The following is a 22,953-nucleotide window of genomic DNA, read 5'->3' on the forward strand; positions in this document are numbered from 1 at the left end:
ATGAATGAATGAATGAATGAATGTACAGTATAATGGATTGGTATAGTATAACTTATTTTTGTCAGCAGAGAATAGCTAATTATCAGATGCATGACTATGCTGAAATAGAGAAAGATTGAAAATTTTCAGTAAAGGCAGAAACTGGTGTTAAATCATTTCCTGATGCAAGGGCTGTGCTTATAAAAATATGCATGTGTTGTTATTTTTAAAAGTTAGGGAGCTGACTTTGGCCTATTTGTCTTCCTGTTGTGATTCTACTTATTTTAGAATCTCTGAACCATCCAGTTGTTAGCCCTCTTCACACATTTGCTAAATATGTGGAGGGAAGGGAATGTGTTCATGCATGCTCTTGCTCTTCCTAATCTTTTGTTCAGTGGATGACGTGAACAGGCTATCTGCAAGCAGTTAGGAACCCTGCTTTTTTCGGGATCCTGCTAACTCAGAGCAAACCCTATATATTGCATCTTTATACAAATGTTGTCCAAACATGCGCTATTCTGCTGCCATGATCTCACAGTCTCCAATCTGCAGGCCAGGGTGGGGAAGCCTTGGAGCCCTAGAGCAAATGTGGCCCTCCAGGCCTCTCTGTCTGGCTCAAGCCACACCTCTTTCCCCAGGCCATACCCTCTACCACCCCTGCTTTGCACTCTGCTGGTGTGTTTTTGCCTGGCTGGAATGTGTGTTTGAACTCTGATAATGGCTCTTGCTTGCCTAGATAGAGTATTTAGACGGGTATGTGAGTGTGTGTAGAAACTAGCTTACAAAGGGGAGTAAAAATAGATCAGCTGGTTAGAGCAAGATGCTGATAATGCCATGGTTTCAGGTTCAATCCCTGTATGGGACAGCTGCATATTCCTGCATTGCAGGGGGTTGGACTGGATGATCCTCAGGATCCCTTCCAAGTCTACAATGCTATGATTCTAAAGCTAAAATTCACATTAGTTGGCTCTGCTTACTTTTGCCTCTAGGCCTGTCCACAACTGTAATGTGGCCCCCAGAAGGCTGGCTACATATTAGAATAAGAACTTTTGGAATACGTTTTCTGGTAGGATTTGGTGTGCGCATTCTTGATATATTCTGGAACCTGGCTCTTCTACCAGGCTTCTCTTGGTAGTGTTACTGGATAGTTCATCTACTTTGTATCATCCTATTTTAGTATATTCAATTCCCCTAGAGACGGTGAACTTAATTTATATTTGTCGTGCACAGTTAACCTCTAGAACTCTCTTCAACAGCAGTAGCAATTGCCAATTGCTTAATGGAGTTCAAAAAAGCACTAGAAAATTTCTTAGAAGACTGAAAGAATATCAGCAGCTATTGCACAAGATGCTAAGGGCATCCATCGTAATACTTAAGGTGCTCCTAATACTATAATACTTTAAACAAAGTGACTTGTAACATACTACAGGGACTCTATTAACAGCCGATGTGGTTAAAACTTTCTGAAGCATCTACATCTGGCCATTAGTGGAGACAGAATACTGGGCTAGATGGTCATTAGTTTGACCCAGAATAGCTGTATTTATATTCTTATTTAGTGTAGCTTAATATTTGCAGTGTGCAGTGGTTTAGATAAATGAAAGTGGGAAATGGCTTCCACAAGGATGTAACTGCCTCATCATACTCCATCCAAGTGCTCTTGTGACTGGTATGTAGGGTACATTACCATCTTCAAATAAATAAACTAAACTAGGAGCATCTTTCACTGCTTAAAGATTGGAATTACTGAGTCAGTGAACCACAAAGCCTGTTAAACCAATGGAAAAAGGAAAACCTGCAGATGCAACAACCTTGCATTTGTTAGCTATTAACTAAAGACAAAAGCATTTCCCACAAACAGATCCTATGGCTGGAGCAGGTTAGAAAATTCTGTAAATCCACCACCGCCAGGTGTTTTTGTTGGTAGTAAGTCCCCAGAGAAGTTGTTTAGAGTGAGAGTAGGGTGGATCAGAGGAGGCCTAGTATCTGTGAGGCCCAAGCCCCTCCATTTCTCTTATAGATCCTAGATTCAGCCCTGTTAGGTATACCAGCCTGGAGCTGATACAGTTAATTGTCTCCACATTAAAGTGGATGAGAGGGAAAACAATAACTTCCAAGATGAAGGAAATACATACCCCTAAATCTTGGTGTAACCCAGGAGGGCCGTGGAATTGGCAGATCATCCATATATACACATCCCAGTATAGGATTTCATGGTTAGTCTTCAACTGAAAAAGTCAACTTAATGCCCAAAGTGTTGATTTAGGAGACTGATAATCCTTTACCTGTGTGCTGTTTCCCTGTCAAACCCCCGCTTCTGTTATTAGCTCCATTGGGGGCGGGGATCCAGGTACCTGCTTGGTTTATATCAGATATGAGACACAGGAGGGGTGGGAGAATTAAACAACTCCTTCTCCATAGTTGCTTTACTGAGCAAACTAGAGGCTCCACAAAGCTGTTCACAAGTAAAGAAAAAGATGTGGAGAGATCTGTTTTGATCTCCATACTGGAAAGAATGGTTGTGTGAACTCACTGTAAATGAAAAGCAAAGCATTTCTGAAAAACAAATATTTGTAGTGGTTAGCAATTTGTTTTGGGTGGGGAGGTTCCGATACATACTCTGAAAGTGTTGCCCCATTTGTTCCAGTTCAGCTGACAACCATGCAGCTCTTTGAGCTGTAATGGATTGGTCAGCTTACACAATCAAACCACCAAGAGTGTCTTGGTGGCTTTTAATTTATGATTTTGAGATGATAACAAAATCCATTACATTTTATTTTCTAGCACAAAAGGTAAGAAATTAAGAGTGCAATTGCATGCAGAATTATAATAACATAGTTTGTTTTCTATTTATTTATTAAAATTCTATACTGCCCTACATCTGATGATCACAGGGTGGTTTACAATATAAAAACACAAAAATACATAACCTGTAACAAACAAAAACAGTAAACCCCCCTCAGTTTAAAAGACCCATTGCATTTTCCAAAAACAGGAAGCCCTTATGAAATTCATCATTATTTTAGTATGAATTTCTCCTAATATATACACCTTTTTGGAATACAGTTTCCCCTAATTATGATTTTTTAAAAAGTTTTTTCACTAATATATACATTTTTGTGCAAACGTCCTCCCAGTACAGTACAAGCATTTTTGTGTTTATTGCTTGGTTGGAGAACAGCATTAAATTCATCAACGTGGTTTTTGAAGAATAGCTATGTTTTAGTTCACATATATTTTTGGAACAGTGAATTATGTAGGTTTGCACTAAAATCTGAATTGAACTGAATTTCTGTTCTATCCCTAGTTATAAGCGATTTCCTATTATAAAACTGAGTTCTCTAAATTTTCAAGTGGAATAGCATCTGATGTGCTCTATGAAACGTTAAAGGGTTATTCAGTAAAAAAGACTTATTCTTTCCCACAATCCTCATTATTTCAGTCATTGTGGCCTGTCAGGTTTACATGAAATAGTAATTAAAAATATTTAAAACTTTTTTTTAATGTTTGGAAATATTTGAAGTACACTATTAACAACAGGTTTTACTTAGCAGTGTAGCAAAACTTTTAAAATAGTTGGAACCCACAATATTTATTCAAAAAGCATTAAACCTTAAAAGTGTTGAAATTAAGTAGTCTAGTACTCATGAAAGCACCAGGCCTGTATTCAGTTGCACACAGTTAATTTAAAAGGATTATAAGCACATGTAATTGGAGACAGAATTTAAGCATAAGCATTTAAATTAATCTGTCAACCAATTGCAGTTTGGTGTTTGCTTTTATTGTTAGTTCTTCAATATTTATGCATGATTTGATTAAAATAATTATACTAGCACTAGATTCTCTACAGAAATGAAAGGAGCATTTTCTGTGGATAAGCTGTGGTCCAATTCACATGTGATGTAGAAGTTCCATGACTGGATCTCTTTTTTAAAAATACTGTACTCCAAAACAGGCATTGGGGGCTTCAGTGTGGTCAAAGCAATGGCACTGATTAAAGTAATACTCAATTTTTCCCTCCCTATACGAGTTTCCTGATTTACCAGTGCTTTGATCAAAAGTTGATAGATCTGTTGATGGATCTACCATGTCATATGTGGTTTGGCTAACGATTTATAATATCTGGAAATTTTGAAGCCATGGGCGGGGGTGGGGAAGGAAATTCTGCCTTTTCCCTATCCCAGGGTTTTGGAGGTAAATGGAATTTTGGTGGAGAAATTGAAATACATCCCAAACTTATACTAGTATTTGGCATGTTTAATTGACATATTTAAAGAGCACCCTGTTTCCTGAGAAATAAGACCTTACCCTGAGATTGGAAAAAACCCAGACAATTGGGAACACTGAAACAACTATGAGATATCACATACATTTTATGTTGTTAAAGTAAGATAACTTTAGATTTGATAAGAAAATATATATTGCATATATTTCCCCCCCCATTACATAATAAGCATAGCACACATTATGAGAGAGTAAAAAGTACTGTATTTCTTTCATTCCAAAAGACCAAAATAATTAATAGGAGGGTTTTTTCAGTATTTCCCAAATTTTTGAGTTTTTCCATTGGAAAAATGTGGCAGGGGGAGTCCTTGGGTCCTCTCCCAATTTGCTCCCACCCCTGGGCCTTCACATCTTTTTGTCTCATATTGCTGGACTAAAATTCCTGCCATCCTGCCCATTGGCTCAGCTGGCTGGGGGCCTGGGGCTGATGTTAGTCCAAAAACATGTGGAGGCGCTCCTCACCTCTGCTTCATATGAGTATGAAGCTAAGCTTCCTTACTGATGATGCAATAATATCAATGTATTTTATATCAGGAAAATAACAGAAGAGAATAATTGAGAGCTGTGTAGTTTCATTTTGTTGAATGCTCTAGATATTTTTCAGCTGAATATCAGGGGGCTTCACCATGTTCACTTGCTTTTTGAGTTAACTGGTTACCCAAAGGCACCACAAGTAGCTTTTTAATGAGCATGCATGGTGTGGTCAGTTCTGAACAGGTTTGGGAGCTTTACTTTCTCTTATTTAAGGGATAAGTGCATTTTCAGCTTTTTTTCATACTGGAACAATGAGCCCTAAATAATACTTTGGTTTTGTTTTTTGTTTAGCTCTTGTGTTTCTAATTCCCCAGAGAAGCAAAAGCACATGAAATAATCATGAGAGTCACAAAAAGAAAGTATTAAACATTCACAACCCTCATAAAGATTTGATTCTTTGACCTTGGTAAAAGAGCAAGGCTCAAAAGAAAAGGTGTTAGTTAAAAATATAGTAACCTTTAAACTGTGGTTCTCTTATCCCCATAAAGAATGTCATATTTTAAAAAGTACACTTACTGTTAAATAGACCATTCTTCATTTGAAGAATAATAAAGAAACCCCTGTACAGATGAAGGATCTAAAAATAGTTGTTTTTCATCCATTATAATTAACTTAAAAGTATGGATTTGCTCCCCACACACCACAATCTTGGGAACATGGTTCAGTGTAATATCACATGTTTTGCATGCAGAAAATCTCAGCTTTAATCTCTGGGTTTTCTTGATAGAAGCGAGAAAGACTTTTGCCTGAAACTCTGGAAAGCTGATGCCGGTTGGTGTGTAGATAGACTAATGGACTGGTTTGGTATAAGACAACTTCCTACGTTAGTAATGCTTACTCCATCACAGAGATTGCTATACCTTTTGTCAAGTTCATTTCTACAGATTGATCCTTGTATGAGTGTCTTTGCCACCAGATAGTCATACTGAAAACCAAGTACAGTATTCAGCATTTCCCGCACAGATTGACATTCAGTTTTTAAGTTGTCCATTTTATTTACATGTTCAATTAGGTTTGCAGTTCTGTACAAAATGGCAAACATTTCTGCCAGCATGGTTGTTCCTTACATTCCTTTCCCATTTAGCTTTATGCAAATAACTTTTTTTTTGGGATATATTTGGTCAGTGAGAGGTTTTGGTGCAACAGCAACAACAGAAGAATACTTGGTAAGAGAATGTTGATCCTTGTCCAGCCGTTCCACTGCAGTTCTTGCATCCAGATTTCTTGATGTTTGTTTATCTCACAGTTCATTATTTAAGGCTGGTTTGTCAAAGTAGGTTAAATATTCTTTGGGAAACATGATTACCTCTTTGATATACCAACAGTTTGTTAAATATATGAAAGATTGGCCTGATAAGAGAGACATGATAAACTTCCATCACTAAAAATATTTTGTTCTTTGTTCCGTTTGGGTTTCTAAAAGCATCAGTAAGCTGTGAAATCTCATTGCTATAAATTTCTGGAACAGGCGCACAGAAACACTGGCAAAGCAGTGAAAATGATTGCTGATGATTCATTCTAACTACTTGACCTTCTGACCTCGTTTACAGATATATGACCAAGATGGGACACTACAGCACTTTATTGATGGTGGGGAACCCAGTAAGTCAAGCTGGATGAGGTATATTCGATGTGCAAGGCACTGTGGGGAGCAGAACTTAACCGTAGTCCAGTACAGGTAAAGTGTGTTTCAGTTTATTCTCTGAATATCTGTTTATTTTGCTGTGATAAAAGCATTGCCAAAGAAAATGCGTGTTAGAAAACTGTAAGGAGCTGAACTTACTGGGCTGGATCTAAACGTGCCCTTTGAAAATGGGAGGGCTTTATCTGATGTACCGGTAGCACAAGACGGTTTTGTGAGAATAGGCAACTGAATCCCAGTGATTAGCTTCTGTTTGTAGAACACATTACAATATCTACAACCACAAGGGTTTGTACAACATTTCAAAATGGGTACTTCTGCTAAGTTGTGCAAAGTCTTCTGATGGTTCCATTTTGCAGAACAGTACCCCTGCAATAAATTTCTTCTCTTGGCATGTCTCTGGCATATGTCCATTGTCCATTTTACATAAAAAAGTCTGGCCTTATTTAGACAGAGGAATTCACATTTAAGCCACGAGCATAACAAAATAAAATGACCTAAAGTTCATTTAATCTAACTTCCTGTTTCCCACTACTGCCCACCATATATTTCTAGGAAGTCCATAAGCCTAAAGGCAACTGATTTGCTCCTCACCAACTTTCTCTGAAACTGGAGCTAGCATTTAGCTATCATGGCTGTTCCTTACTAAAGGATTTGTACCCCCAAAATGTGTCTCATTCCTTTTTATAGTCCTTTGTAAGAGTAACTCCTTGCCATCAGCTAACTGGCTTCACATAATATGTTTTTCCTACTTGCTTTCTCAAAATGAATATACAGTGAAGTGGCCAGAAAACCACACATGTGAATTCTGAGACACATGTGTTGCTGAGCTATCTTATTGCAAACTGACACCACACCCTCCTGAGTGCTGTGGAGCTGGAGGACTGACACCTGTACAGCTTCTGTACAGCTTTTAAAGGCATAGTACCACTGACCTGGCTGCCAAAGTTTACCTTGAAATTGGGAGCTAAAAGCACAGTTTTCAAAAAACAGTGCATGCTGCTTATTCATCTTTCAAATATTACTAGCACTTTGGTCTGAAAATATTGGAGCAGTCAACTTTATCCTAGCAGTATGAAGGAATGGCCAATTTGGAAACTGCTACATTAGCTTATTCTTTTAAAAAATAGCCTTAAGCTTTAATATTTTTAGTGTTACTTTTTATTTTAAAAATCACATATGAAAAAGGGGGGGGGACATTGTAGTTTTTGTGTTATACACCCAGTTTCATAATTAGACAATCATCAAATTACATTTCTTTGGGTTAACCATCAAAATAGACAAAACCAGTTCAAAGAGGGGGGGAAACACTTGTCAATTTGTGTCACTAACCCAAGTGCAACAACAGAGACTTTGATTTTTAAAAGAAGTCAACAATTCTTCTGAAAGTCAGCAAAACAGTATTAAATTGGTAAATCAAAGAATTGTTTCTGAGATCATAAAGAACACTTTCACTAGTAGTCAATGGTTTTTTTATGTCATGAGCATTTTGTAAAGTATTCATACAGTACTTAGATTTTGCCCGATGCAGATTTGAAGGCTTGTATATGTACCGTATTTTTCCGTGTATAAGACTAGTTCCCCCCTAAAAAATAATGTCCAAAATTTGGGGGGGGGGGCGTCTTATACATGGTGGCCATCTTCCCCCATTTTCTTAAATCGGAGTTCCCAAAAATAGGGGTCGTCTTATACACGGGGGTGTCTTATAGACAGAAAAATATGGTATATCCATGAGGCCTGTATTTGCTCATCCATGTGACACTTCTGCCTACCAAAAGGATGTGTGTGTAAAGTTGTCCCTTCCATTGAAGGAACCACAGATAGCCCTTGCAGACAAGGGAAGTATTTACATCCATTTACACCACTATGTCTGCAGCAAATCACTGGATCACTATGTGTGTGCATATTTGCGTACATGCAGATTAAAATCTCAAGCAAAATGAGACCATGAGAAAGTCATTACACATCTGTCAATATTAAGTGGATTTTACAGTTCTCCTTTCATGATGGAGCTGTTCCTTAGAGTTTCCTCTGTTGATCTGTTTTCGATTACTTTAGATCTTTTAAAAATGAACTACAAAAACACAATTTAAAAAACAACAATTGGCATCTATCACCAGGGACCATGTCCAAGTGTAAGAAAATAGAAAAGTTGGACACTGAATAACCGTCTTAATTTTTATTGTACATGGACGTCTTCCTCACTGAAAGTCAGCTGTTTCAAATTCATTCTGTTATGATTTGTAATATCTAAATGGAATTTTCTTCAAAGCACTCTTGATTGATTGACCCTTAGCTGAACGTTTTGTTTTTATTTTGAAGCTGACAATAATGTTTGTTGGCATGTGTTCTGCTTCAACTGCGTTGGGACGCCACAAAGCTATCTTTATGAGTCATCCAACCACAATACTAAATACATGTCAGCAAAGGAAATATTATCCGAAAGAGGAAAAATCCCTTTGATGTACTTCAGCATGCAGAGATTTCTGCAAGTTTTGGAAGCTCTATATGCTTGTAAGGAATCGTGTATGCTTACACTCCCCCCCCCCTTTTTGGCCTACTCCAAGCCTTAGAGACCACCCATTGCTTGAAAACAGTTCAGCTCTTTCAGCAGCAAAGTGTGTCATTGGGTTTTAGCACATTCATTTGCTGGGCTGCTATGTTTATGTTAGGTGAAGCCAAACAGAGAGATGAAAAGTTACAAGGGTGAAGTACAAAGTAGTCTCATTTATTTTTTTTTAAAGTCAGGAGATGCGGGTGATTTATAGCACTGCCCTGATTTTGATTTTTATGTAATGGTGGAAAGAATTAATAAAATGTACAGCCTGGGTGGAAATAGATGGAGGGGTAGGGAGAGAGGGCAGGAAAGAGACGAAGGCAGGAGTTTTTGTCAGATATTCATAGAATGTTGGGAAAAAGCATTATGCTTAGCCAGCAGTGCCCTCCTGAGACAGGGTGGCAGTAAGCGAGGAAAATAACAAGATAAATGAAATTTTTGCAGCTGCTTGTAAAATATTGAGAATCTGCACTTTTTTATTGATCTTTATGATGCTGTTGCCAAGAGCCACTTTGCGGTGACAAAATATGTTGACAAGTGCATATCTCACTGCCATGAAAAATGTGGTTAAGGATTCTCCTTATGTCGGCAGTGTTATACAAGAAACAAATTGCACTGCTACAGCCAATTCTTTATAGAGAGTCTAAATTTAAGGCCTACCAACCCTGCACACTTTTATCTCAAACTTCAGGCTAATATTTGTAGCAATTCTTCATTGCAGAAACCAGTGGAGATTCAACTTTTTAAAAAGTCCATTTATGTCTCCATACTTTACACAAGATAATGTAAAAAATTGTCATTTCTTACTACAGTGACTGTATAATTCTGGTAGGCAATATTTCAGCCAGAATGGAAAGCTTGTCTTGTATTTATTGAATTGCTATCCATCTCATATAAGTATGTTTTACTTTACTATAACTGGCTTCAGCGACAGCCACTCCACAATTATTTCTATTTTATCTCCTAAAAGCCTGGTCTCACATTGGTTTTACCAGCATGTGGGGTTTCGTATAATTGTTAACTGATTTTTATGTATCTGCTTAAACAAATTTTGAATTTCAACTCCATGATAAGATATTAGCTAAACAGAAATATGGATTTACTGATGAATAGGTAAACAGGTAACTGTTACTACAACCATGGGTTTAGTGGTGAGCCATGCCTAAGCCACGTACAGACATTAGGTGGTAATGCTAGGGAAATATACCCAGGAGTAAGCCCCACTGAAATATGTGGGAATTTCTTCTTAGTAAATATACAGGATTGTACTGCATGTTGTTTTCATTGTGTCTGTTATTTTTTACGAAGGTGTCTCAAAAGCAAAATAAGATTCCTAATTTTTTTTCCTTCTTTGGACTTTTGTTGGTTGTCATTTATGTTCATCCAATATTTGTGATTCTTATGAAATAGCAATGCTTCCCCTATTCGTACTCTGGGGGTTGGGTGGGGAGAGATATGTTCATTCATTCTTTTATTTACAATATTTCTATACCACCTTTCATCCAAAGATCTTAGGGCATGGAACAGTAAATCTTCAATAAAGAACAATAAATGCCAATAAAAAAACAGGGTACATAAACCAGCAGTAAAACAGTCAGCCGTAATAAAATCAATTACAGTTTCCAAACACCTATCTAAAAATAACATCAACATAGATGCCTGTTGAATTTTGGGACAGAAGGAACTCCAAAGCTGGGGCATCACCAAGGAGAAGGCCTGACCCGATGTATCTGCATATTTATTAAAGTTATATACCACCTTTCTAACTTAAAAGGTTCATAAAAATTCACGGTAACCACAAATTTTCTCTACAAGCATATTTTAAGGATATTTTAACAATCATTTTCTCTACAAGCATATTTTAAGGATGCTATGCCAGAATTATATATTTGTATTCATCTATATAGGGACGTGGGTGGCGCTGTGGTCTAAACCACAGAGCCTAGGGTTTGCCGATCAGAAGGTTGGTGGTTTGAATCCCCGCGACGGGCTGAGCTCCCGTTGTTCAATCCCAGCTCCTGCCCACCTAGCAGTTCGAAAGCACGTCAAGTGCAAGTAGATAAATAGGTACCGCTCCGGCAGGAAGATAAATGGCGTTTCCATGCGCTGCTCTGGTTTCGCCAGAAGCAGCTTATCATGCTGGCCACATGACCCAGAAGCTGTACGCTGGCTCCCTTGGCCAGTAAAGCGAGATGAGTGCTGCAACCCCAGAGTCATCCACGACTGGACCTAACGATCAGGGGTCCCTATTCATCTATATATTCAGAGTTCAGATGACTTTTGCTTTGAAATACAATGTACTTTGTTATTCTGCTTTACATGGGCACCACTTAGAATTCTTTCATCCATCTGTCCATTTATTTATTGTATTTGTGCATTGTCTTCTAACAAAAACAAACCAGAGCAACCTCTGCCTATGTAAAAATAAATACAAATACCAATAATAAATATCAGGGTTTTAAAAAATGATTGTAGCGGCTACCTTCCTCACTTGTCACAGGCTAGCTGCTTATACCAGCTCTTTCCATACTCCTAGCTACGGTTAGAATGGTTTGTGCCTTTTCTCTTCTTTCCCTCAGGGCAAGTTAGTTCTTCCTTAGGCAATTGTGAGATAGCAAGTGGGGTATGGAAGGGGCCAGCTCTGCTAGAACCACTAGGATCTGTATGGAGGGCAGCTTTCACTAGGCTTTTCTCTCTCTTCCACTGATGAGTGGATGCTCCTGAAGAATTATTGCCCAACCATTCATTCTTTCTCCCTTTGCTTGTTATGACCAGGTCAAATATATTCTACAGAGCTTGCATGGATATTCCCAGGGGCACAGAGTTGTTGGTCTGGTATAATGACAGCTACACATCTTTCTTTGGAATCCCGTTACAGTGCATTGCACAAGATGAGAACTGTAAGTATCTTATTTCATCTCTGTATATGTTGGTTTCACTACTACAATTAGTTCTTTGTTCTTAAAATATGTGCAGATTTAAATATGTGAACACTCAGTTTACATTAAATTATTGTGATTTTTTTCAATTTAGAGATCCATTTTAAGACACTAAGAAAAAACTCTTGACTTGGTAGGGACAGAATTGAACTAAACATAGAATCCAGGAATGAAGCTTGGGCTGTTACTCAAAATGGCACTGCTCTGAAAACTGAAACATGGAAAAGTAGTCAGTCTGTAGATTAAAACAATAGGCAAAACAATGAAAGTGGCTACAGAAAAAAGTTTTAGAAAAATATTTTGGAACCATGTTTTGAGGGATAATCCGCATCAAGCAGAGTCCTTGAGTCCAGAGCACAATGAAGGTTGTTAACCATCACCAGTTTTCCATGCCTTAGTTGAGAGTAGTGATCAGCAGAGGGTGCAGAATTTATGTCTTGGTCCAAGGTATACTAATTGCAGTATGGCACATATTTCACCCTCCATATAACATTAAAATATATTACTTTCCCCCTGTATTTCATGTAGAGTTATCACTGTCAGCATCTTTAAACCTCCACCATATGATGAGATAATTCACAGATAATTTTTTTTTTAAAAAATTGAAACTTCTTATGGGCCTACCTGCAGTGCCGCTGCCCCTCAGAGGGTGATACCCAGGCAGCAACAGGTGCAAAACATAACAGACAGCACAATGTTGTGGGATTAAAATTGGCTACAACTTTTATTGCTTTCAGATGTAGGTAGGCTTTGGCTCACGCATTGTGTATACAGTGGTACCTTCAGTTGCGAACGGGATCAGTTCCAGAGGTCCGGTCGTATCCCGAAGTTTTTGCAACCGGAGAGACCCCTTCTGCGCATACGTGAGTGGTGAAACACTTCCAGGTTTGCCGCTTTTGCAACTCGAAGTTTATGTTACCCAAGGGTAACATAACCCAAGGTTCCACTGTATATCCATTTTCAGCCTCCGGATGGGCTGATGGTCATGCATGAGATGGAGGACCATTCAAGATGCAGATTTACTAAGGTGGCCCTCCCTAGGCTGCCCATCTGCCCCATGTTTGACTTCTGGACAGAGACATCCATTAGACCCCTCTAATGGGCTAACCTCTGAACTAGGGCTGGGCAATATATCAGCATCTAAATACCACAATGTGCTGATTTTTATAATGTCTGGAATGTATCTTGGCAGTTTCTTCCTCCACCCCACCCCACCCCCCTTAGTGGAGGAAGAAGCAGCCAAGATACATCGGCCAGCCCTACACAATGTGCAAGCCCCAATGCCTCTATGGTTTGTGCTCAGCTGGGGGGAAGGGACTCCACCCTAGCCGAGCAATTCAAGGTGGCTCTGATGAGGCATTGGGGCGCCCTCAAAGTAGGCCTGGGTGATAGATCATTGTATCTCCCAGGAGTGGTATGAGGGGCAGACCATGATGACAGCTTCACTCAGCAGTTACATTGCTGGTGAAACTCTCACCACTCTTGAGTCCCTCTACCTCCAGTGCCCAGCAGATTGAGGGCGAAACAAGCTACTGGAGGCAGAGGGACTCAGGAGCGGTGGCAGTTTCACCTGTGATATACCACTGATGAGACCGCCATCGCACTCTGCCCTCATACCAGCAGAGGGAGAAACAAGCAGCATTGGTGAGGTGCCAGTACAGCTTGTTCCTCCCTCCACTTCTTTAAACTGCTTTGCCAAGGAGCGTGCTGCTGCCCTTGCCCGAGCCAAGCAGTTTTATGGAGCCCCTGACCTGCCAATGGTGGAGGAGGGGGTTCCGTTAAAGTGCTCCCCCTCCCCAGCTGAGAGAGCCCTCACCCCACTCTTGCTTGCACAGACGTAGGAGCAGGACTGCTCAGATGAGAGGTGCAGGTTCTGTTACACTTCTCCATTGAGGGGTGCACAGATGCACACCCCTCAATGGAGAAATTTAAAGGAGCTCCTACGAGCCAGCAGCAAGGCGTAGGCTCCATTGAAGGCAGCCTTGCTTGGCTACCGCCTGGCTGCCTTTGTCTGGGAGGGTGGGCTGGCTTAGGAGCCGACTCTCCGGGTGGAAGGCAGCCAGGACCCAACACTCGTCAGCAGCCCCTCTCTGCAAGGCACAGATAGGGTAGCTTTGCAACGCACCCACAGGGGCTAAGGCAGTCAAAGAGCCTGAGAGGTTCTTTGCAATTGGCTATTGCTGCCTGATCCATCTACGGGGAGTGGGGAGCAAGCAGGTAAGGTAGCTCACCTGCCTGCCACGCCGGCGGGAGGGACACAAGGACGGGCTCCGCTAGGCGGGGGGAGCCGAGCCCTCCTGCTCCCAGCATAGCCTTGTCACGGGCCCCTGAAGTCCTTGCCACTCAGGTGCAAGTGGCAGGGACCTCAGGGCTCATTTAGCCTTTCTGTCCCCCAACTGAGCAGCAGGCTGTGGGCAGCTGCATTGGCTGCAGCCCATGATGTGCTGGGGTGAATGCGCCTCAGCTCCCATCATGAGAGCTGAGGCAGTTTCACCGTGCCTCAGCTCCCATCATGAGAGCTGAGGCAGTTTCACCGCGCCTCGCCGGTTGGGGCCAATGCAGCTTCTTTCAACATCACGGTTTATCACCAAACCACAGTGTTGAAAACCCAACATTACCCAGCCCTACCTCAAAGGTGCCTACCTGCCTTTGCCCAAATGCGCAGGCTGTGTGTTTCCTCCTGGAGCAACCAACTGCCCCAAGAGGGAAGTTGCAGCCCGCCCGCTTGGGCAAAGGCAATTTGAGATGCTGATACATCGCGGCAGCTGAGGAGCCATGATGTATTGGTACATCAAAAAGTATGAAACCAGTATTGCAATGTGAATGCCATACTGGTTTTAGACAATAAGAGTACCACCCAGCCCTTCTGTGAACACACCTGCTTGAAGCTGGAATGATAGACCACTTCACCCCATCCAGAATTGGACTAAGGATTTCAACGAATGCCTTATCCGTTGACCAATTTTTGCCATCTTTCCACCAAACACACCTACAGCTGCAACCAATGCTCAGCCAGCATTCCTTTCCAGCAGGCATCAAATGTACACCATCAGGCCTGTAAAAGTCCATACTGTCAAAAACTTCATTGCTGGGTGTGGGATAACATGGCCACCAAGGTGTCCCATTGCTCCACAACGCTTATCTTCCAGAGGACATGATTAACACAGCCATTGCTCACATTGTAGGAGCTCTGACCTACAATGATGGTGATGGTTGGATACTTTTTATGTAGTCTCTTTACATCAGAGACTAGGATAATGTTGACGCTCTTCTTGGTGGTCGGGTCATTTTCGCCCAACTGCTGGACCAACACATCAGGGAGCTGCATCTTGCTATTTCATGCTCCAGCTTAGGGATGAGAGCATCCCAGCACATGCCACGCTGGCCTATCCATGTCATCTTGGCCCTGGCCTGGAGACCCAGCTGTGCACCCCAAGTCATTGCCCTCGCAAAGACTTTTGCTCAGTGACCACACATCCAGGCATTCTTGGAAGGGGTACCTGAAAGAGAGGAGTAACATGGAGAGATTAAGTAAGGGTCATCCAGGGCAAATGTATCCTTTGTAGGCTGCTGAGTGCCACCTGCCCAATGCTTTTGAATGGGGTGTCAGGCCAGAACTTACAAAGGCTGATGTGGCTGCACCTATGCGATAAGGATGCCTTGTGGATTCTCCCAAGCTCCACCCCTCAGCTTGCCCCTGATAGGACAAATTTGAACTTCAGGATTGTGGCCGGCCACCATAGTGAAGTCATTTTGCCCTCTGGGGGGAGGGCCGGCACACCGGGCTGCAATCGCTGCCCACCTTCTGACTAGGTAAGCTGCCATTGTGTGGCATATTGGGTGGTGTCTGTCTGCAGACAGAATGCATCCATAAGTAGACCAGGGACAATACCAATTTTCAATTATTCCTTCTGCCTCCTATAGCTCCCCTGCCCCAAATTGGTCTGAAGGATTGGGTGACACTCTGGAGCAGAATTAAGGGGGAAATGGAGGACTACAGGTGGCAAGAGGAATCACCAAAAATTGCCTTCCTATTCAGCTCATGGGTGTCTTGGATATGACATGTAAATTGATTCAAAGTGTAAGACCTGATCCAAATATATTTGTGTCCAGGAGCTGAAGCTCTAAACTCCCTGTGTCAGGGCTAGCCCCCTGCTGTTGGATCAGGCTTCCATGCATAACTCTTAGATTATTAGTAGCCATGCCCTGCTGTAACTTAGCCCTTAACTAAGCCTGAGCATAAGCAACTGAAACATGCAGTGCAGTGATTTATTCTTAATGGAAGGGAAAGCTAAAACAAAACAAAACAAAACAAAACAACAACAACAACAACAACAACAACAACAACTTATTTCTTGTTCGTTGCCCCAGCCACTCTGTGCGGCTTCCAACAAAATATAAAGGGACAAAACAGAACATCAAATAATAAAAGATTCCCGAAACAGTCCTGCCTTCAGCTGTCTACGAAAGGTCATATAATTGTTTCACTCTTTGACATCTGAAGGGAGGGTGTTCCACAGTGTGAGTGCAACTTCCAAGAAGGCCCTCTGCATGGTTCCCTGTAACTTCACTTTTCAGAAGGAGGGAAACGGCAGAAGGCCCTTAGAACTGGACCTCAGTGTCTGGGCTGAATGATGGGGGGTGGAGACGCTCCTTCATGTATAGATGGCTCTGTGTACATATAGGATAGATTGCCACCTATGTTCTGGCTAAGGAAGTGTGAAAAGAACATTGATATTATTTACAGGAACAGATTTTATATCACTTCCCCCCTTTTGACAGATTACATTTGAAGGCACAGAGCCGATTAAGCCTTCCAAATTGTTGACAAACAGGGTTTTGTGGGGGAACTAAAGAAATTAATTTACCTCCAGAATCCATTCTTACCTTCATCAGGCCAACTAAAACTCCAAAATCCACGTTAATTTCATATTTTGAAGCAGGGGAGAAGCAGGGGTTTGTCTCTTGTTCTTCCTTTCCTAAATAATTAAAATAATTAAGACATGATCAATGTGTGTTCTTGCTTGTACATTTTCTTTGCACATTTGCAGCTTCACACTGGCCTTGTTATACTGGCAGGTGATGTCATCCAGATAGGCATTATAAAATGAGGCTGTCCTTAATGCTGCCTGAGAAGTGCTGAAGATCCCTCCCCCCACTTCCAAGCAGAGCAGTGGACAATTTTTTAAACAAATAAGTGTTTTAATTTTTGGAAAAGAAACCCTTCCTTGCACTGCTTTAACAAATAATAATAATAATAATAATAATAATAATAATAAACCAGAGCTCTTCAGTGAGCTGCAAGTATCCTCACTTCTTGCAAAGCCTGGAGTAGAGAAACATAGAGACACACAGAAAAAAACAGTGACAGAGCAACATAAGGCGTTGTGGTGTCTGTGATGCAACTTGGCAGGATTTATTGACACTGTGGTTCAGGGAATAGTAAAATTACCCCAAATCGCATTGTTTTTTGGCTATAGCACAAAGTGGTTGTGCACCCCTAATATATGGCAATTAAAAAACGACAGCTCTAAGAACAGCAGCAAACAGCTGTAAAACTGGAGACTGTCTCTGACTCCTGTGAAATCATTGATGCTATTCACTGTTCTCTATACCTTATTTAGTACATTGCTCAGATGTGAAACTAAGTGCAATAACATTTTGTATGGAATAAATTATAGTGAATATAAATTTGCAAAAGAAGAAACAATGAAGGATGTAAGGGGTTTCCCCCCCTCCAAAAACTTTCCCTTTAAGCTAAATTTTAATGATCCTGGGGCCAAACTGGACATCACATTATTTACACAATTGTTACCTGATTGAATATTTCCTTAAGTAACAGCAGTCATGAAGTAACCTGATCTGGACTGGGACTGCTTCTAAATGGAGGGGCCTTTAACCCTTTGCCCCTGCTGTGGTCCCAGTCTAGAACAACACCCTTCAAGTACCTGCTACTTGCTTCCTATTCTAGCAATGCAAAATCCATGTTTTCATGTTAAATTACTGTTTTAGGGGTTGTTTTTAAAAGTCTGGAACGGATTAATCCATTTTGCATTACTTTCCATGGGAAAGCGCGCTTTGGGTTTGGAACGGACTTCCAGAATGGATTAGGTTTGAGAACATAGGTACCACTGTACTAGGTTGGCCCATTTAGTAATAAACGCTTGCTCTAGTCAGTAGGCGGAAGGCAGATGGCATATTTCTTTAATGTTAACTCAAATTGTTTTGGTTTTTTCCCGATCTCTGAATACTTCGTTATAAGAAAAACTTTCTCTTCCCCCACCCTCTTCTCTTAGTGAATGTCCCTTCAACTGTAATGGAAGCCATGTCAAGACAAGATACCGTGCAGCCATTTAACAAAAGTAGCAAACTACCCTCTGCCACTCCACAGCGGTCCATTGTATTTCCACAGACTCCGTGTAACAGGAATTTCTCTCTTCTGGATAAATCAGGCTCTATCGAATCAGGATTTAACCAGATCAGTGTAAAAAACCAGCGAGTCCTTGCAAGCCCTACATCAACAAGCCAACTAAATTCAGAGTTCAGTGACTGGCATCTTTGGAAATGTGGGCAATGCTTTAAGACTTTCACCCAACGGATCCTCTTACAGATGCATGTGTGCACACAGAACCCTGACAGGTAAAACATGGGCACTCTTTATTTCTATATCTTCTGATAGTAAGATCCATTTCTTTTTGCTTTATCAGGCTGTTACCCTTTCCACCACCAGAGCATTATTAGGAGGAACCTGCACAATGCAATTCATCTGCTGCTGTACAAAACACATAGATAATGGTGGACTTTATTGGCTTTATTATTTGGAAAAAACACAGGGTACCTAAGCACAGAGATAAGAGAAAATGACTAAGAATATAATCTTGGCTTGGTACATCTGTTAGAAAGGGGGAACAAAGTAGAAGGGAAATGTATGGATATCACAGATGGAAAAAAGAGGTCAAGATAATTAAAAGTCATTCTGTCTCTGAAAGATAATATAACTTGCTGCTCAGCAGCTGTCATAGTCATCTCAGGGTTCACCTATAGTGTGCAATGTGTATGAACTTAATTAAGTACTAAGAGGTAATGAATTGGAATTTTTTGCTTAGTACTATTTTTCTTCGGAGCATGCAAAGCCATAAATCGTGCAAAGCTGTCAAAAGGAAATACCTACCCCACCAGTGATGTGGAGGAAAACAGATGCCACTTATTCAATAAACTAATATCCACACAGAAGAAAAATGTTGACTAGATACCTCAGAGTCAAAGTTGGTTTGAAAGTTTGTCAATACAGAATTTTATGGCCATGAACTGAGGATGAAATTTAGCTGAACAAGTGAATTAAAATTTCAGGTACTCTGACCAGTGCCCCAGTAGAGATAATGGAACTATTATTTATAAATCAAATCTGGTTTATTTGACAATCTTGATAGCTGGCAGCACAAAAGACGAAAATCAGATTAATTCAATAAAAAGACTGCTTCTGTTTTTGTCTTTTCCTTTAGCAGCAAAGAGATGCTTTAATAAAACAACTAACACTCTTGGAATAATCATTCAGGCTCCAATCCACAAAGTATGGCTGCTGCAGGATCTCAGTGATGAAAGCGGACATTAATGGACTAGAATGGAGCTCTGGAAAACATAAGAGTTGTGCCAAAACTCTTCATCCATGTTCACAGATAAACTCAGAGCTCTACCACAACATTTCGGCAAATGTGGAAAACATGTAACCCACTTTCATCACTCTGCATCCTCAGTACATTTCAATGCAAATTTCATGTTGGTCTTGTATCACAGTGGTGGGGCAGATTTTAGGCTTGCAAGTCTATTTTATTTTTTACTAGAACCCTGAGCTCCTTCAGCCAAGGCCAGGTGGAAAATAGTGGTTGGGCCATGCAGACTTACACTAAAAATTAAGGACTGGGATGCTTCTGAACACATGCTCAGCTCTAGTTTTGGTAACCACTAGCAGAACTGGTAACCCATATCAGTAATCAGCATCAGAACTAAGCTCTTAAACATTTTCATGCAAAAATCTAGTCCTGGTTTTCTGCCAAGCATCCCTCCACACCCCCAGTCTCCTATTGTTTTGGCATGGGGCAGGGGAGAAGCTTTATAGTTGAGAGTCAGAAACCCTTGCAGATCACCCAGAGATCTACGAGTAGATCTCAAACTACTTTTTGTTCATCCCTGCTGTACAAGATAAGTTGAAATGAATGGTGTTGCAGAGTAGACTCATTGAAATCTATGTGATAGATTAGTAATGCCTAGCTTAAGTCAACTGATTTCAGCGACTCTAAATCAGGCATGTCCAAAGTCCATTTTGGGGGCCTAATTTGGCCCGCCGGTTGGTTTAATCTGGCCCAATAACTTCAATCCTAAAAAAGGTCAACAATTTTGGTCGGCCCTCAAGGCCCTTCACTTCATCAAATCTGGCCCTCTTTGAAAAAAGTTTGGACACCACTGCTCTAAGCGTTATTAAGTTTTGACAGCACAGTACAAGTTGGATGCAGTCTCACTGCACTGAAAGATTCAAAATAACATCTAAAGGAATCCACAAAATTTCCAAAGGTGAATGATAGTAAGGTTTTAAGACATGAAATGATGTCATATGTATTTCTCATCCTTTGGGGTTAATGTTGGTAGCTAGCAGTTCCATTGTTGTTTACTGCTCTCATACTACAATTTAAAATGTTCAGTAGTGCTTTTCATGGCAAAAACTTGTAACAGCGTTCTCACCAATAAATGTGCCAATAAAATGCAAGCTCTCAAAGTTTTCCAAACATTTATAGGATCTTAATCACAAGAGCCCCATCAGTGCTGTGACTCATGAACCTAGACATTCAGGCAACAATAAACGAAAGCCTGAAGGTGAAAAATGGGGTTTGGTTTTCTGACTGAATCTGAATTAGAAAGATCTGCTTAATTAATTTTTTAAAAAAACCATTTCAAACCAAGTTATTCAGCCTTGACATAGCACAGATTAATCATTGTGTTGGGCATAGTCTGAAGTGACGTGTACAAATGTTCCTCTTCTGCGGAGGAACAATTTTGTTTGTGTACATGGGGATTCCACACACACTGAACATCTTACCCTCCTGCTCTCATTCATAGGAAGGAATGAGGAAACTCTGCGATTCTCATAGTTCACTGGCATTAGCTGCAATCTGGCACAGCTATTTATATTCTATTTCTGACCCCTCCAATGTAGATGCCATTTTGAAGCACTGGCTGGTGCTCCAGGTATGTGGGCGAGGTTTCAAATGAAAGTTCAAAGTCCTTCCATTTGCCAAAAATAAAATGGAACATATAGTAGGTAGGGAAATGGCGCGTCTGAAAAATCTGAATTGTGTGTAGATTATCCGAAAGCAGAATTATTATTATCAGCAGCTGGTAGTTATGTCACACTCACAACTCAGGGTCATGATAGTGTGTATCATCTGTGATCAAGTGGAAGGACGTGCCCTGCAAAATTCCCCTTAGCCTAAAAGAGGGCTACGCTATCTGTTGCAGAGAGGTTGTACCTTCTTTCAGTTAGATGCCTCCTCGACACAACATATTGGTGCTAGGAATGTTTTTTTGGGGGTGCTTCCAGATCAGTGTTCCTCATGCACGTGTGCCCACCTGATGTCATTAAGAGAACAGCTGAGTGTAGACAGTATTGATCTAGATAATCAAGTAGTCTGATTTGGTAAAACAGCATACTGTGTTGTATCTGGGAACAGAACCTTGAGATCCTCTATTTCTGAGTGCCTCATTACCATTGTCTATGAAATTATCACAATGCTGGTCTCTTGGGAAAAGGGAACTAGTAGGATGTAGCTGAGTCTTAGGTCCCACCCTTCTTCTACATAGAAAGAAGGAATATAGGTAGTATTCTCTCATGCTGCTTGAGAAAAAAAACAGGATCTTAGCCACCTCCCTTTTGTGATATGTCATGTGCATAATTTCATGACTATACACTGTACTGTATGCATTTTTCAATTGAGTTAGTCTTGAGCACATAAATGAAGCATCTTTTCTGGATTCCCAGGAAGATCTTTGTTTCTTATGGCGAAGGACATGTACCTGTAGTAGATTTTTAATAGGGCTGCTGCTTCTGTTCTACAATTGGGGCTTCTGGAGCCACGGAACAAAAACTAGATTTTTGGCGGTTTGACAGTTTCTCCTCTATGGTAGGTCACAAGGCCTAAGTCAACACCTGTAGAATGATCCATGTTCATATAGACATGGTGTATACTGATGATGTGATCAACTCTCAGTGGCACTATGAGGCCGTTGCCAAAGCCCAGAGAAACATGGCTGCTATTTCTACTACACAGGAGTTAAATGTGGCTCTTGGTGACTTCTCTGACAACAAAAATGGCATCCCAGTATCAGTAGCCTTAGGCAGAGTCTCAAACACTAGCATAGATTTATAATCAATATAAAGTCTTGACCCCAACCCAGTGCCCCCTATTCACCAGCATCACTACTGCCATGACTTATTACAGAGAAAGAACAGGTTGTCTCTTTTCCTCTTAGCAGTGGTGAGAGTGCATGGGCAAAGGTATCTGATCCCTATTAGTACAAGCCTTGGTTGCTTTTGTCTATGCAATTCACTTAGTTGCACTGACTTAAGAATATTGTAAGTGACTACTGCATCTAGAGTTGAATAAAGAATCAATTTGAGTGACTTGGGAAGATAGAAGAGAAATTTGATTTCGTCAGCTTTTAAAGGCATCTCTACCTAATCCACATTTCCTCAAACTCTGTGCAAATAGGAACACAGCCATCCTTCAGAATTCACTCTTCTCCAAACTTTTGATGCATTCTTCAACTAAATAATGTATACAAAAATGCATACACTAAGGGTAAGTATGCATAAATGCATATATTAGTGAAAATAACATACACATATGCATTATATTAGGGAGAATTGTTTGTATAAATTTGTGTATTAAGCAAAATTGTCTAAAATGTGTATATCAGTAAAATACTGATTCATTTTCATTAGGACTTTAAAAAAGGGACACTGATGC

At 40.6% G+C, this 22,953-nt stretch overlaps 1 protein-coding gene and 1 long non-coding RNA gene across 6 annotated transcripts in view; one reads left to right on the top strand and one right to left on the bottom strand.

Annotated features, from left to right (window-relative positions):
• The window catches only part of PRDM6 (PR/SET domain 6), a 93,850-nt gene that overhangs the window by 52,188 nt on the left and 18,709 nt on the right, over positions 1-22,953 (top strand). For all 5 annotated transcript variants that reach the window (XM_033163982.1, XM_033163983.1, XM_033163979.1 and 2 more), the window contains 3 exons: positions 6,348-6,475; positions 11,772-11,896; positions 18,232-18,574. In XM_033163982.1, coding sequence (XP_033019873.1) covers positions 6,348-6,475; positions 11,772-11,896; positions 18,232-18,574 — 596 coding nt within the window. The remainder of the gene's footprint in view (positions 1-6,347; positions 6,476-11,771; positions 11,897-18,231; positions 18,575-22,953) is intronic.
• The window catches only part of LOC117054825, an 85,320-nt gene continuing 76,830 nt past the window's right edge, over positions 14,464-22,953 (bottom strand). Inside the window, exons 2-3 of the long non-coding RNA XR_004427550.1 lie at positions 16,823-16,914; positions 14,464-15,435 (exon numbers count right to left, since the gene is read on the bottom strand). This is a non-coding gene — a long non-coding RNA (uncharacterized LOC117054825). The remainder of the gene's footprint in view (positions 15,436-16,822; positions 16,915-22,953) is intronic.

The sequence above is a fragment of the Lacerta agilis genome, chromosome 11 (assembly GCF_009819535.1).
Source record: "Lacerta agilis isolate rLacAgi1 chromosome 11, rLacAgi1.pri, whole genome shotgun sequence".
NCBI classification, from domain to species: domain Eukaryota; kingdom Metazoa; phylum Chordata; class Lepidosauria; order Squamata; family Lacertidae; genus Lacerta; species Lacerta agilis.